Source organism: Heptranchias perlo, chromosome 21 (assembly GCF_035084215.1).
Source record: "Heptranchias perlo isolate sHepPer1 chromosome 21, sHepPer1.hap1, whole genome shotgun sequence".
Taxonomy (NCBI): Eukaryota; Metazoa; Chordata; class Chondrichthyes; order Hexanchiformes; family Hexanchidae; genus Heptranchias; species Heptranchias perlo.
The window spans coordinates 48,854,050-48,867,369 of record NC_090345.1 but is presented as its reverse complement, the minus strand read 5'-3'; the positions used below and the strand labels follow the sequence as shown (position 1 = coordinate 48,867,369).

At 42.4% G+C, this 13,320-nt stretch overlaps 1 protein-coding gene across 1 annotated transcript in view; it reads right to left on the bottom strand.

Annotated features, from left to right (window-relative positions):
* Window positions 1-12,226, bottom strand: part of LOC137340252 (polycystin-2-like protein 1) — a 182,135-nt gene extending 169,909 nt beyond the window's left edge. Inside the window, exons 1-2 of the mRNA XM_068002670.1 lie at window positions 11,971-12,226; window positions 9,617-9,730 (exon numbers count right to left, since the gene is read on the bottom strand). Of these exons, the coding sequence (XP_067858771.1) occupies window positions 9,617-9,730; window positions 11,971-12,226 (370 nt within the window). The remainder of the gene's footprint in view (window positions 1-9,616; window positions 9,731-11,970) is intronic.
* Between the last annotated feature and the right edge of the window lie 1,094 nt (window positions 12,227-13,320).

The window sequence follows — 13,320 nt, the reverse complement described above, 5'->3', positions numbered from 1 at the left end:
CCTGCAATTCTATGTTTGAACCTCTCCAATCAGGTTTCCGTTCCTGCCACAGCAGTGAAGCCTCCCAAATCAAAGTCACAAACGACTGTAGTACACTATCCTGCCTTATCCTTCACGACCTCTCTGTAGCCTTTGACATGGTTGACTGCACCATCCTCCTCCAATGCCTTTCCTCCATTGTCCAGCTGAGGGACAGCCCCCATCTGGTTCCACTCTTACCTATCCAGTCGTAGCCAGAGAATTACCTGCAATGGCTTCTCTTCCCGCTCCCACACCGTTACCTCTGGAGCCCCCAAGGATCTATCCTTGGCCCCCTCCTATTTCTCATCTACATTCTGCCCCTCAGTGACATCATCCAGAGACTTGACATCAGGTTCCACTTGTATGCTGACGACAACCAGCTCTACCTCACCACCACCTCCCTCGACCCCTCCACTGCCTCTTGTACGACATCCAGTCCTGGGTGAACTGCAATTTCCTTCAATTAATCATTGGAAAGACCGAAGCCATTGTCTTCGGCCCCCGCCAAAAACTCTATCCCCTCACCTCCGATTCCATCCCTCTCCCTGGTCACTGTCTCAGGCTGCACCAGACTGTTCGGAACCTCGGCATCCTGTTTGACCCTGAGCTTTCAACCCCGTATCCTCTCGATCACAAAGACCATCTACTTGCGCCTCTGTAACATCACCCGTCTCCATTCCTGCCTCAGCTTATCTACTGCTGAAACCCTCATCCCTGCTTTTGTTACCTCCAGATACAACTAATATCAGGAAGTTCTTGTATACACAAAGACTGATCAACACATGGAATAGACTCCGGATAGAGTAATGGAGGTGATGGGGTGGACTTTTGGGTCACTCTGGATTGATGAACTAAGATAGGCTAAATGGTCTTCCTCATCTGGAATTATCTTGTGATCCTAGAATTCAGAAGTGGCTCTTGCTTGGCCATGAGCCAAATTATCCCCTGTTTCTTGCTGTTTGTGATTCCAGGCTCCTTTCAGTAGCCGTTCCTATATTTTCTAAGAGACAATATTTTTTCTCAAAGATGTGGTATGAATTCACCCAAATAATTGATGATTCTTGAGAATCTTTGCATGTTTTTCTTGTACTTTGGATGTGTCAAGTACTCAACAGCTCAGATTTTCATCTTGGCAAACTCAAACCGCTTTGGGACGTCCTGAGGTTGTGAAAGGCGTTATATAAATGCAAGTCTGTCTTTCTTTTAATGTTTCACAAGTGACGATGTCACTAACAAATGTCAGCTCAGGGACTCTAAATGCTCATTTGCTTTTATTAAGTTTCAAGTTGACTCTTCTAGTAACTTCAAACATTTTCCAAATTCTGCTGTCGCATTTCTTCTTGGGCTAACTCCATATTATTGTGATATCTTTTGATGTGTCCAGGCCTCCAGTTTATTTACATAGGATGTGACTTTATGATATACTTTGTGGGGGGGGGGAGATTGCTCATCATTTCTTGATGTACATTCCCAGTGGGGGGAACTACACACAGGGAGAGTGCATTGAGAGAACCTATGGTACCTGTGCCCTAAACCTAGAGATAGATGATGTCACTGACCATAAAAGACATAACAGAACAGTGGATTTATATCTGAACTTTGAACCTGACTATTTAATTAACATGCTTCTACAAATCAAATCCAACTTATTTTGGTTAAAATATATATGATCTATTTTAATGTGTCCAACAGCTTCAGGTGTTCTCTCTCACTCTTTCTGATCATTAATCTCACTCCTAATGTTTCCCTCATGTTGGCAGCTCCAGTCTAGAGGGTGAAAAGTGATTTATTGTGGATGTTTCAAACTCAGCAAAAGCCAATTCCGTTCATATCTGCAAGGGGCCAAAGTGAGGCATATGTCCATAAGAAGCAACTTAATCTAAACAAGCTTTGAAGAGTTACTGTGACAATAGCGTATTGTGGAGCCATTTGAGCCAGCCTTTATTATACAGATTGTACATAGAAAGGGAATGTAACATGATTTCCATAGCAACATTCAAAAAATCACTGAGAAAAAAGCTTTGTGCAGGAAGATCTCACAACAGCATGCTATCATTTCCTATCCCGGCAGCATACTGCTCCAGAAACACTTCAGCATACTAAAATCCATGCTGATGTTGCTCAGTTCAATTTCTGAGTACTGCATCCAAAATGAGTCTGAGATTAATTCAGAATGTTTCCACGGTCAATGTAATTGAAAGGTAAGTTCTGTATGGACAAATAATGACAGATCGCAATGGAGACAGCAAACTGAGAATCTGTAGCAAAAGGGTAACACATGAAAATGGAACAGTATTTCATGAAATGTGTTTTAGAATCATAATTTTTTACATAGGATTACACAGAATTACATCTATGTAATTCTATGATTCATAATTTGTTAGACTTGAATTCATATTCTTTTTTTCTCTCCTCTCTGTTTAAGTTTTTGGGTTCCTTAAAATGAAGAATGAAAATGCTGCAAAATAGAAAACTGCTTTCTTTTCAAAGCCTGTGACAACCTGGCATGACACCAATCAGATCCTAATGTAAAGCATCAATCAACTGTACCAATCGTACATCCCAAATCCAAACTTAGCCGAGCTTCTCTACCATACCAGTATGTCACTTCCATTTCCAGCACTGTATATTTTTCTGGTATCGTGTACACATACTCCGAAACTGCTGCTTACCCCAACATACAACCATCACAGTTGCCCCTACACTACTGCTCAAACAGGGTGGAGGGCAGCTACTAGGGTTGTTGACAGCCTTGGCAGAGCTAGCTGACAGCCTTGGCTTAGTGGGAGCACTCTTGCCTCTGAGTCAGAAGATCATGGATTAAAGGCCCACTCCAGGACTTGAGCACATAATCCAGACTAACACTTCAGTACAGTAATGAGGGAGTGTTGGAGGTGCTGTCTTTTGGATGAAATGTTAAACAGTGTGCTCTCTCAGGTGATCATAAAAGATCCCATGGCACTATTGGAAGAACAGCAAGGGTATTCTCCTAGAGTCTGCGCCAATATTTATCCCCCAACCAACATCACAAATTGTTGTTTGTGGGATCTTGCTGTGTACAAATTGGCTGCCATGTTTCCCTACATTACAACAGTGGCTACATTTCAAAAATGCCTCATTGGCTGTGAGATGCTTTGGGATGTCCCGAGATTGTGAAAGATGCTATATAAATCCAAGTTCTTTCTTTGACAGATATCCCCATGAGCCTTTGCACAATAATTGTTCCCCTGAATCCTTTCTGAATAATGGTTAACCATTCACCCCGGTGCCCTCTGCTCTTAACTCTCAATCCTCTTCATCACATTAACAGCCTTAGTTCCTTTCGTCCACAGCCTTTTTCAGAATCTCCCACTCTGCTTCCACAAAACCTTAATGTTCCATTGCACACAATCAAAATGTCCAATTGTTTCCTAAAATATATAGGTGAAATTTTGCAAGGCTCTGTGCCAGCGGTGGAGTTTAATGAAATTGCCACTTATGTCAATATAAACTCTTGAACGTACAAGGAAAAAAGATATCTGTTCATTAGCTCAGTGATAATGACACAATATAGTGCAGTAATGAGCCACAGAGACCAAGAAGGTCGTATATTCAATACGAGACCAGTGCTGAATTCATGAATTGACCTTAACCTGGGCAATTGTGGGGTGTCACGGTATCCCTTGGCTGGAGGAAGGGAAAAATCAACAAGGCTTCCTGATGATAGGAATAGGCTCAGCTCTGATTTCCCCCTCTGTCACTGCCTCCACCACCCCCCTCCCCCCAACCCCACCAGCACTGCCACCAGTCAAGAAGGTTGCTGATACTCACTTATCTCAAGTCACACAGGAAAAAGGACCATTTAGATGAGGTAGTGCAGGATTGCTGGCCCTACATACTCCAACATGCACGGGGTGGTGTTTTTCTCATTCAACCTTAGATAAATCTTATATTCAATTTAAAAAACAAAGATTATTGCAACAATATTTACACTGAGGAAGACCACAATTATTTGGCTGGATTATTAAAAATTCAGGGTTGTAAGTAAAAAATGTAGCTAACCAGAAGATGTCCTTGTATTTCAGATAACTGCAGTACACATCCCAACACAACACATACAAAGATTTCACCTGGCTCCTATGTGTTAGTGACATTGTAAGCACATAGGGCTAAATTTTGACGATCAGACAGCCGAGCTAATTACGATACTGCACCCCCCTCACCCACCAGTGGTGCAATATCATACAGCTTGGAGGCCAGGGGTGGTAAGATAGGGCTGAGAAAGGTAGGGGTGGGGCATTCAAGAGTGGGGGGAGCCCAGTATGGCAGCGACCCAGATTATTTTTGTGTAACTCGGAGGAGAAATCCCACTTGTCCTGGCCCCGCAAAAATACAAACTTACTTTTGGGCTTCCCTTTGGCTGGACCACCAGCTCAAAATTGGCCTGAGCTTGAGTTCTTTGAGGATATAATGTACAGGGTGGATAAAGGGGAACCAGTGGACGTAGTGTATTTGGACTTCCAGAAGGCATTCGACAGGTGCCACATAAAAGATTATTGCTCAAGATAAAGAATCACTGGATTGGGGGTAATATTCTGGCATGGGTGGAGGATTGGTTATCTAACAGGAAGCAGAGAGTTGGGATAAATGGTACATTCTCGGACTGGCAACCTGTAGCCAGTGGTGTTCCGCAGGGGTTGGTGCTGGGTCCCCAACTTTTTCAATCTATATTAACGATTTGGAGGAGGGGACCGAGTGTAACATATCAAAGTTTGCAGATGATACAAAGATGGGAGGGAAAGTAGAGAGTGAGGAGGACATAAAAAACCTACAAGGGGATATAGACAGGCTGGGTGAGTGGGCGGAGATTTGGCAGATGCAATACAATATTGGAAAATGTGAGGTTATGCACTTTGGCAGGAAAAATCGGAGAGCAAGTTATTATCTTAATGGCGAGAAACTGGAAAGTACTGCAGTACAAAGGGATCTGGGGGTCCAAGTGCAAGAAAATCAAAAGGTTAGTTTGCAGGTGCAGCAGGTGATCAAGAAGGCCAATCGAATGTTGGCTTTTATTGCTAGGGGGATAGAATATAAAAACAGGGAGGTATTGCTGTAGTTATATAAGGTATTGGTGAGACCGCACCTGGAATACTGCATACAGTTTTGCTCTCCATACTTAAGAAAAGACATACTTGCTCTCGAGGCAGTACAAAGAAGGTTCACTCGGTTAATCCCGGGGATGAGGGGGTGGACGTATGAGGAGAGGTTGAGTAGATTGGGACTCTACTCATTGGAGTTCAGAAGAATGAGAGGCGATCTTATTGAAACATATAAGATTGTGAAGGGGCTTGATCGGGTGGATGCGGTAAGGATGTTCCCAAGGATGGGTGAAACTAGAACGAGGGGGCATAATCTTAGAATAAGGGGCTGCTCTTTCAAAATTGAGATGAGGAGAAACTTCTTCACTCAGAGGGTAGTAGGTCTGTGGAATTTGCTGCCCCAGGAAGGTGTGGAAGCTACATCATTAAATAAATTTAAAACAGAAATAGACAGTTTCCTAGAAGTAAAGGGAATTAGGGGTTACGGGGAGCGGGCAGGAAATTGGACATGAATTTAGATTTGAGGTTAGGATCAGATCAGCCATGATCTTATTGAATGGCGGAGCAGGCTCGAGGGGCCGATTGGCCTACTCCTGCTCCTATTTCTTATGTTCTTATGTTCTTATGCACAACACACGCTCTGCCCAGTTCTGTCCTTAAATAAGAAGTGGTGTTCTATGTATGTCATAGGATCCCAATTTGCTTATTAAAGGAGCCAACCAACTGAAACAGGCAGCGCTTTGGCCACCCAGTAGTCGGGCCCTTCGAATGTGCTGGCGGCCAGAGTGCGGGTGTCAATCGTGCTGTAAGCCAATTTCAGCTACTGCCACATTTGTGCTGGGCAGCCCAAGTTAAAATCTAACCCATAGATATTGTGATGGGAGGACAGTAGATTTATAAGGAAGGATGGGCCAAGTGGCCTCCCTTGTCTGTACATATCTTTATGATCTTGGCAAACAGCTGGAAGATTTCCTTTGTTAAACTTTTCGAGTGAAATTGTAATTGCATTCTAAAAGAAAGCATTTGTGATTCCATTAGAGATAGTGGTCAGAGGTGACATTCCCCAATAACTCTCGAGGCCACCCAGAGTGAAACCTCTTTCACTTCATGTATGTACGTTTAATGATTCATTCAGAGGACTGCATGCATGCTAAACAGCAAAAGCAGCACGCTGTAAACAAAGCTAAACGGTCAATGGATCAGGTCAAAACTCTGCAACCCTGCAACAACCAATCATGAATGATGGTGGACAATTAAGCAATGAACGGGACTAGGAGGCTCAATGAACATTCCCATCCTTAAGATGGAGCTCCACAAAGGACAAGGCTGAAGCATTTACCACCATCTTCAGCTATAAATGCCGAGTGGATGAACCTTCTCGGCCTCCTCCCGAGTTTTCCATCATCACAGATGCCAGTCTTCAGCCAATTCGATTCATTCCATGTGATATCAAGAAAAGACTGAGTGCATTGGACACAGCAAAGGTTACAGACCCCGACAACATCCGGGCTGTAGTGATGGAGACCTGTGCTCCAGAACTAGCTGCATCCCTATGTAAGCTGTTCCAGTACAGCTACAACACTGGCATCTACCTGACAATGTGGAAAATTGCCCAGGTATGTTCTGTTCACAAAAAGCAGCACAAATCCAATCCGGCCAATTACCGCCCCATCAGTCTACTCTCAATCATCAGCAAAGTGATGGAAGGTGTCGTCGACAGTGCTATCAAGCGGCACTTACTCACCAATAACCTGCTCACCAATGCTCAGTTTGCGTTCTGCCAGGACCACTCGGCTCCAGACCTCATTACAGCCTTGGTCCAAACATGGAAAAGAGCTGAATTCCAGAGGTGAGGTGAGAGTGACTGCCCTTAACATCAAGGCAGCATTTGACCGAGTGTGGCATCAAGCAGCCCTAGTAAAACTGGTCAATGGGAATCAGGGGATAAACTCTCCAGTGGCTGGAGTCATACCTAGCACAAAGGAAGATGGTAGTGGTTATTGGAGGCCAATCATCTCAGCCCCAGGACATCGCTGCAGGAGTTCCTCAGGGCAGTGTCCTAGGCTCAACTATCTTCAGCTGCTTCATCAATGACCTTCCCTCCATCATAAGGTCAGAAGTGGGACTGTACCCTGCTCATTGCAGTGTTCAGCTCCATTCACAATTCCTCAGATAATGAAGCAGTCCATGTCCACATATAGTAAGACCTGGACAACATCCAAGCTTGGGCTGATAAGCGGCAAGTAACATTTGCGCCAGGTAATGACCATCTCCAAAAAGAGAGAACTTAACCACCTCCCCTTGACATTCAATGACATCACCATCACCAAGTCCTCCACCATCAACATCCTGGGGGTCACCACTGACAAGAAACTCAACTGGAAAAGCCACATAAATGCTATGGCTACCAGAGCAGGTCAGAGGCTGGGTATTCTATGGCGAGTGGGTCACGTCCTGACTCCCCAAAGCCTCTCCACCACCTACAAGGCACAAGTCAGGAGTATAACGGAATATTCTCCACTTGCCTGGATGTTTGCAGCTGCAATAACACTTAAGAAGCTCGACACTATCCAGGACAAAACAGTCTGCTTGATTGGCACTCTATCTACTGGCTTAAACAATCCACCCTCTCTACCATCGGCGTACCATGGCTGCAGTGTTTACTATAAATAGGATGCACTGCAACAAATCTCCAAGGCTTCTTCAGCAGCACCTCTGAAACTTGCGGCCAGCTAGAAAGACAAGGGCAGCAGGTGCATAGGAACACCACCACCTCCAAGTTCCCCTCCAAGTCACACACCATTCATATATCACCATTCCTTCACCACATGGACTGCAGCGGTTCAAGAAGTAGGGCCACTACCACCTGCTCAAGATCAATTAGGAATGGGCAATAAATGCTGGTCTTGCCAGCGATGCCCACATCCCGAAGAACGATGACAAAAGTCTTTTTAATTCTTTATATATTTGAGTTTTTGTGCTGATCAAGGTGAGGGCTATCAGTAATGGGAAGCAAATTCCGTTTCAACACAGTGTCAGCAACATTTGTTTGAATTTATATCACACCTTTAATGTACAGTACATTTCAAGGCACTTCACAGAGGAGAAAGAAACACTGAGCAGTAGAAGAGTCAGGAGAGGTGATGGAAAGCATGGTGAAAGACCTAGGTTTTGAAGAGGCTTGAAGGTAAGGAGAGAAGTAGCAAGAAAAAGGGCTTTATGTAGTCATTAGATGTATTCAAGAAGGCGATAGATATATTACTTAATGCTAAACGGATCAAGGGATATGGGGAAAAAGCGGGAACAGGGTACTGAGTTAGATGATCAGCCATGATCATTTTGAATGGCGGAGCAGGCCCGAAGGGCCGAATGGCCTACTCTTGCTCCTATTTTCTATGTTTTTCTATGGAGGGGTTTCAGAGAGTAGAACTGATATAGCCAATGGTGGAGTGGGAGGGGTGCAGAGTTAGAGGACCAAAGAGCATGGGTAGGATAAAAAGTTATAGGAGTTTTCAGCAGGAGGGTAGAATGAAGGCATGGAGGAACTTGTAAATCAGGGCTATAATTTCAATTCAATGTGTTGGGGACAGGAAGCCAGGGAAGGTAAATGAGGACAGGGGTGAAGGGTGAGCAAGAATGTGGGTGGCAGAATTTTGAGTGAGTTGGTGTTTGTGTAGTGTGGAGCTTGAAAGGGCGATGAGGAAAACATTGGAAGTAATGAAAATGTGGAAGAAGGTTTCTGTGGTAGTGGAATGTGGAAAAGCTGGAAACAGGCGACACTGTGGAATTGGAGGGAAGTGATCTTGGTGATGGATAGGATATATGGGGTTTGAAGTTCAGCTCCAGGCCAAACAGTACACCCAAGTTGTTTAAAGATTATAACATATTGAACAATTAACTCATTTTTAATATGAAACTGACAACAGATGCAAAGATAATTTCACAGACAAAAAGTCACCAACAATAATAGGGCCTTATCACCTTCAAGAGAAATAACTTATTTGGATTTTAGCATTTACTTTGCTGTATTGAGAATTTCACACCTCATTGATGTGGCAAGTTAGAATTTTTTTAAAAATATATTAAAGTTAGTGAATAGTATTAAATGCAAATACAGCAAATCAGTTTGTTATAAACTGTGTGATTTTGAATGTCACAATATGTTATTTAACAGTTTCTAAAGAATCCCAAATATATTTTCTGGGGCAAACACAGACTGGTCTACAGAAAGGTGCTCTCTTGTTCGTGTTAATATAAATTAATATAATTAACATCATCAAAATACCGATTAATTAATCTAACAATTTATCACTGTTTTCGTTCTAGAAATGGCATTGGGGATCATGTTTTTACTGGAAATTATTATCTGTACACTGCACGTGTTACAGTTGGTAGATTTGCTTTGGGATAGAAATTATTTCTTTCATCAAAGATACATGTGTTGATTTTTTAAAAAATCAATAAAGGAACTATCGAATTGAATTTGGTTATCATGTAATTAAAAGCAAGTTACTTACACAAACAAATGTCCACTAGGAAAACGATGTAAACTAATAGTTCACGCAATGTTCTCCTGATGTATAGCTCTGGGTTATTGGACAAGTTGTCGGTCAGTTTTGTGCCCCACAAGCCTGCAGACATGGAAAGAAACAAAGGCATATTCATTGCAGGATTTTAAAAAGTCTAACAGCAACAAATACCACAATCTCAAACAGTAACCTTCAGAGGTGTGTGCCTTTAAACAGGCAGATCAAAGTAATTCTGTTGCTTGAAACAGTAATTCATGCTACACCAGACGTTTTCTATTCATTTTTATGGTACCTAAGTGCATCAATAGAACTAGTGCTATAAGTTGTCATTATTATTACGTAAATAGATTTAAGGATAAATTCATCCACCCCGTACTCCCACAATCAACAGAATTACTGCTGCCCTTTGAGCACAACACAATGCTTGGTGTGTGGGAGTGCTAAAATTACTTTACAAACCCAAAAATAAGTGAAAATCATAAAACACATTAAAAATTCTCCTTTCTGTCCCTAAATATTATTGCAAAACTTGAGTTTTATTTGATTCTTGTAATCTAAGTTTATTATATTTACTGCTACTGCCACCGACAATCCTACAGCTACTGACAATCGTACTACCAATGATAATTCTGCTGCCACTGACAATCCTTCTGCTCTTGGCAATCCTACTGCCACTGGCGGCCTAACTGCTATTGGCGATCCCACTGTTATTGGGGTCCTACTGCTATTGGTAGTCCTACCGCCACTGACAATGGTAACATATGCCTGCTTCTGGCTTACCACAGCAAAATGACTTCAATCTTCTTTAAGGCAGCAGTTACGCTGAACTACTGGTTAGCTAGAGTCAGCATTTCACAGCTATACTTTGGGCTGGGCTTGGCTACAAATCACACTCCTGACATTATGATAAAGGTTTCGGAGATTATCTCCTTCGTCACCTGACGAAGGAGATAATCTCCGAAAGCTTGTGATTTTAAAATAAATTTGTTGGACTATAACCTGGTGTTGTAAGATTCCTTACATTTGTCCACCCCAGTCCATCACCGGCATCTCCACATCATTATGATAAAGAGCAGTGTGCATGCCCGTAGGTGATAGATTTGGACTATTGGAATTTCCGCAGGGGTTCTCCCGATCGTTTCTTGTAACTTTGTTGTAAACCCTGGAGAAACAGCGCAAATGGCTGTTTGCACCTTTTCTACAGAATTTCAGCCAATGTTATGGTGAGAGATCAGGGAACCCCCATTGAAATTCAACCCCTGAATGTTTTGAGAATTTGGGATGGTGTAGCCATATTCTCAAAACAGGAGAAAAGTCATCTTATGTTCATAAAATACCCGAGAGGTCCAACAGACCCACGTTCACTTTTTAAAGCAGTTTGATATTATTGACTGAAGTTATATTCCATGTGATGTCACGTGCAATTGGCAGAAGGAGATCTGACTCTGAAATTATATCGTGACTTTACAGTCACATCTGACTCTGAAATTATATTTACAGTCACATCTGACTCTGAAATTATATTTACAGTCACATCTGACTCTGAAGTTACAATCTCAGAAAAGTGACCGTTCTATTGTAAAGTGTCAAATAGATTTTAAATATGTTGGCCCTATTGTAGGTTTCATTACTATGGGTGGCACTTTCCCTGCTGTGAGATCCCCAGAAAAAGCCCCACCCAGCAACACCTCAATAGAAACCCTTCTGCACACTAAGTTCTATATCCTTTCCGCCTGTGACTTCCACTTTATACAAACCTCATCCAAACTGTTCAGTATTCTTTAGGATTGTTCATAGAATCATAGAATGAAACAGCACAGAAAGAAACCATTCGGCCCATCGTGCCTGTGCCAGCTCTTTGAAAGAGCTGGCCAATTCAGCCCATTCCTCTGCCCTTACCCCATAGCCCATAGCCCTGCAAATTTTTCCCATTCCAGTATTTATCCAATTCCCCTTTGAACGTTATTATTGTCCGCTTCCACCCTATCATGCAGTGCATTCCATGTTCTAGTCAAAACCTCATGATTCTTTGAACTATTGGTAATGTATTTGATCACAGCAGTGCCGTGGGACCTGTACTTACCCAGGTTTTAGAAAACAAAGGAAAATACTTAACAGGAAAAAGATTAAACATATGATAATATTCTAATATTTTTAGGATAGGGCTCAAAGACGTTAAAATAGAAAACATCTGGAAATTAGAAGCCGGACACATTTATAAAGTTAACACCATCAATATCTAATTATTATTTGGAAAATGAAACTTTGCACTGGTTTTCTTCGAAATTCATTATGAAAGTGACATCTTGTGATTCGGAAAGGGCCGAATCCCTTTAACTTACTGAGAATTCCTTTAAAGAAGGTCTTGCAGCATCCCGAGGAAGGTTTGCACTTGTCGGTATACAGCGGGGGCTCTTCACACCCATAAGGGTTGGTTGGGAAGGAGCTGGGGTTGTAGATAGTCTGCACTTTGAAAGGAGAGCTGGGAGGCGACCCCTCGTACGCTTCGTTATCCCAGGCTTTCTTATTAGATAAACTTTCCATTTCATGCACCTCCTGGATCGGTAACTTCAAGCCGCTGCCCCGAGTTGAGCTCATTTTGATGAGTTCAGCCTTTCACAGAAGCACAGGTCTTCCTGGATCCCAGTCGTGGGTAACTGTGGTGAGCAGTCTGCACGGTCTTTCAGGGTAAAGGGTTGACAGCTGGTGGTAGGCACTGCCTGAGTCACACACCACAGTCACAATTTTATCAACGCCCCCTTCACCAGCTTGTGTTAATGGATGACGCCAAGCAAAGGGAGGAACTGCGTCCTGGGAGAATCAGAACTCCCAATGGGAAACTTGAGAAATGGGATGTTCAGGAGAGCCATGGGAACGAGCGACTAGAATACAGTATTATTAATTCCCTCTGATGAACAATTATTCCATAAGGCTGTGGTTACACTGTGCTGATGGGCTGGGACAGATAGCTAGAGAATCGATTTGCAGCTGGCAACATCTGATTTACACTGGAATGGCATTCTGGTGCTCAGGAGAGAGCTCCGGGTCAGTAAACGCCGCATGCTTTAGGAGCGCAGAACATTAAAAAAAACTTTGTTTTCTTTTTTAAAGACTTCAAAATGTCCAATGGGTTGACAGGGCGCTGGAGTTATATCCCACGCCGAGTCCCCATAACTTGGGAAGTCAGATTGAGATTTTACTTCGGAGTTATATCGTTATGTTTGCATCACTGCGCAGTGTAATTTCAATCGATTAGGTCTGATGCAATGACGTGTATAAGTTTTGACATAGATTTTACTTCGTTCAGATCGAGAAAAAATGAAAGTTTTTCTGTTTATCTAAATACTTTGTTACTAAAAGAAGCTTTTTGTCTGATAGTACCGATGAGCTTGATAAAATCCAGATAAAATAACAAAAAGTGAATACTGGTGATAGCTTATTTTAATTATGTTTCAGGCTTAAGAGGAAAGGTTGGCATATTGAAAACTATAAGAATTACACTAAAATACGTTAGATGAAGTGAAAGGCTGATTGTAAATTGTAATATGATTAGTGCCCGTTGAATCGTAATGACTACAGTTAGGAAAAAGAGAAACACGCTATAAATTGAAATCTTAAGACTAAGTCAAATGGAGAGAGAAGCATTAGTTACTTTGGAAAAGAGAAGGAGAAATATTATTTAAGTATTAAAG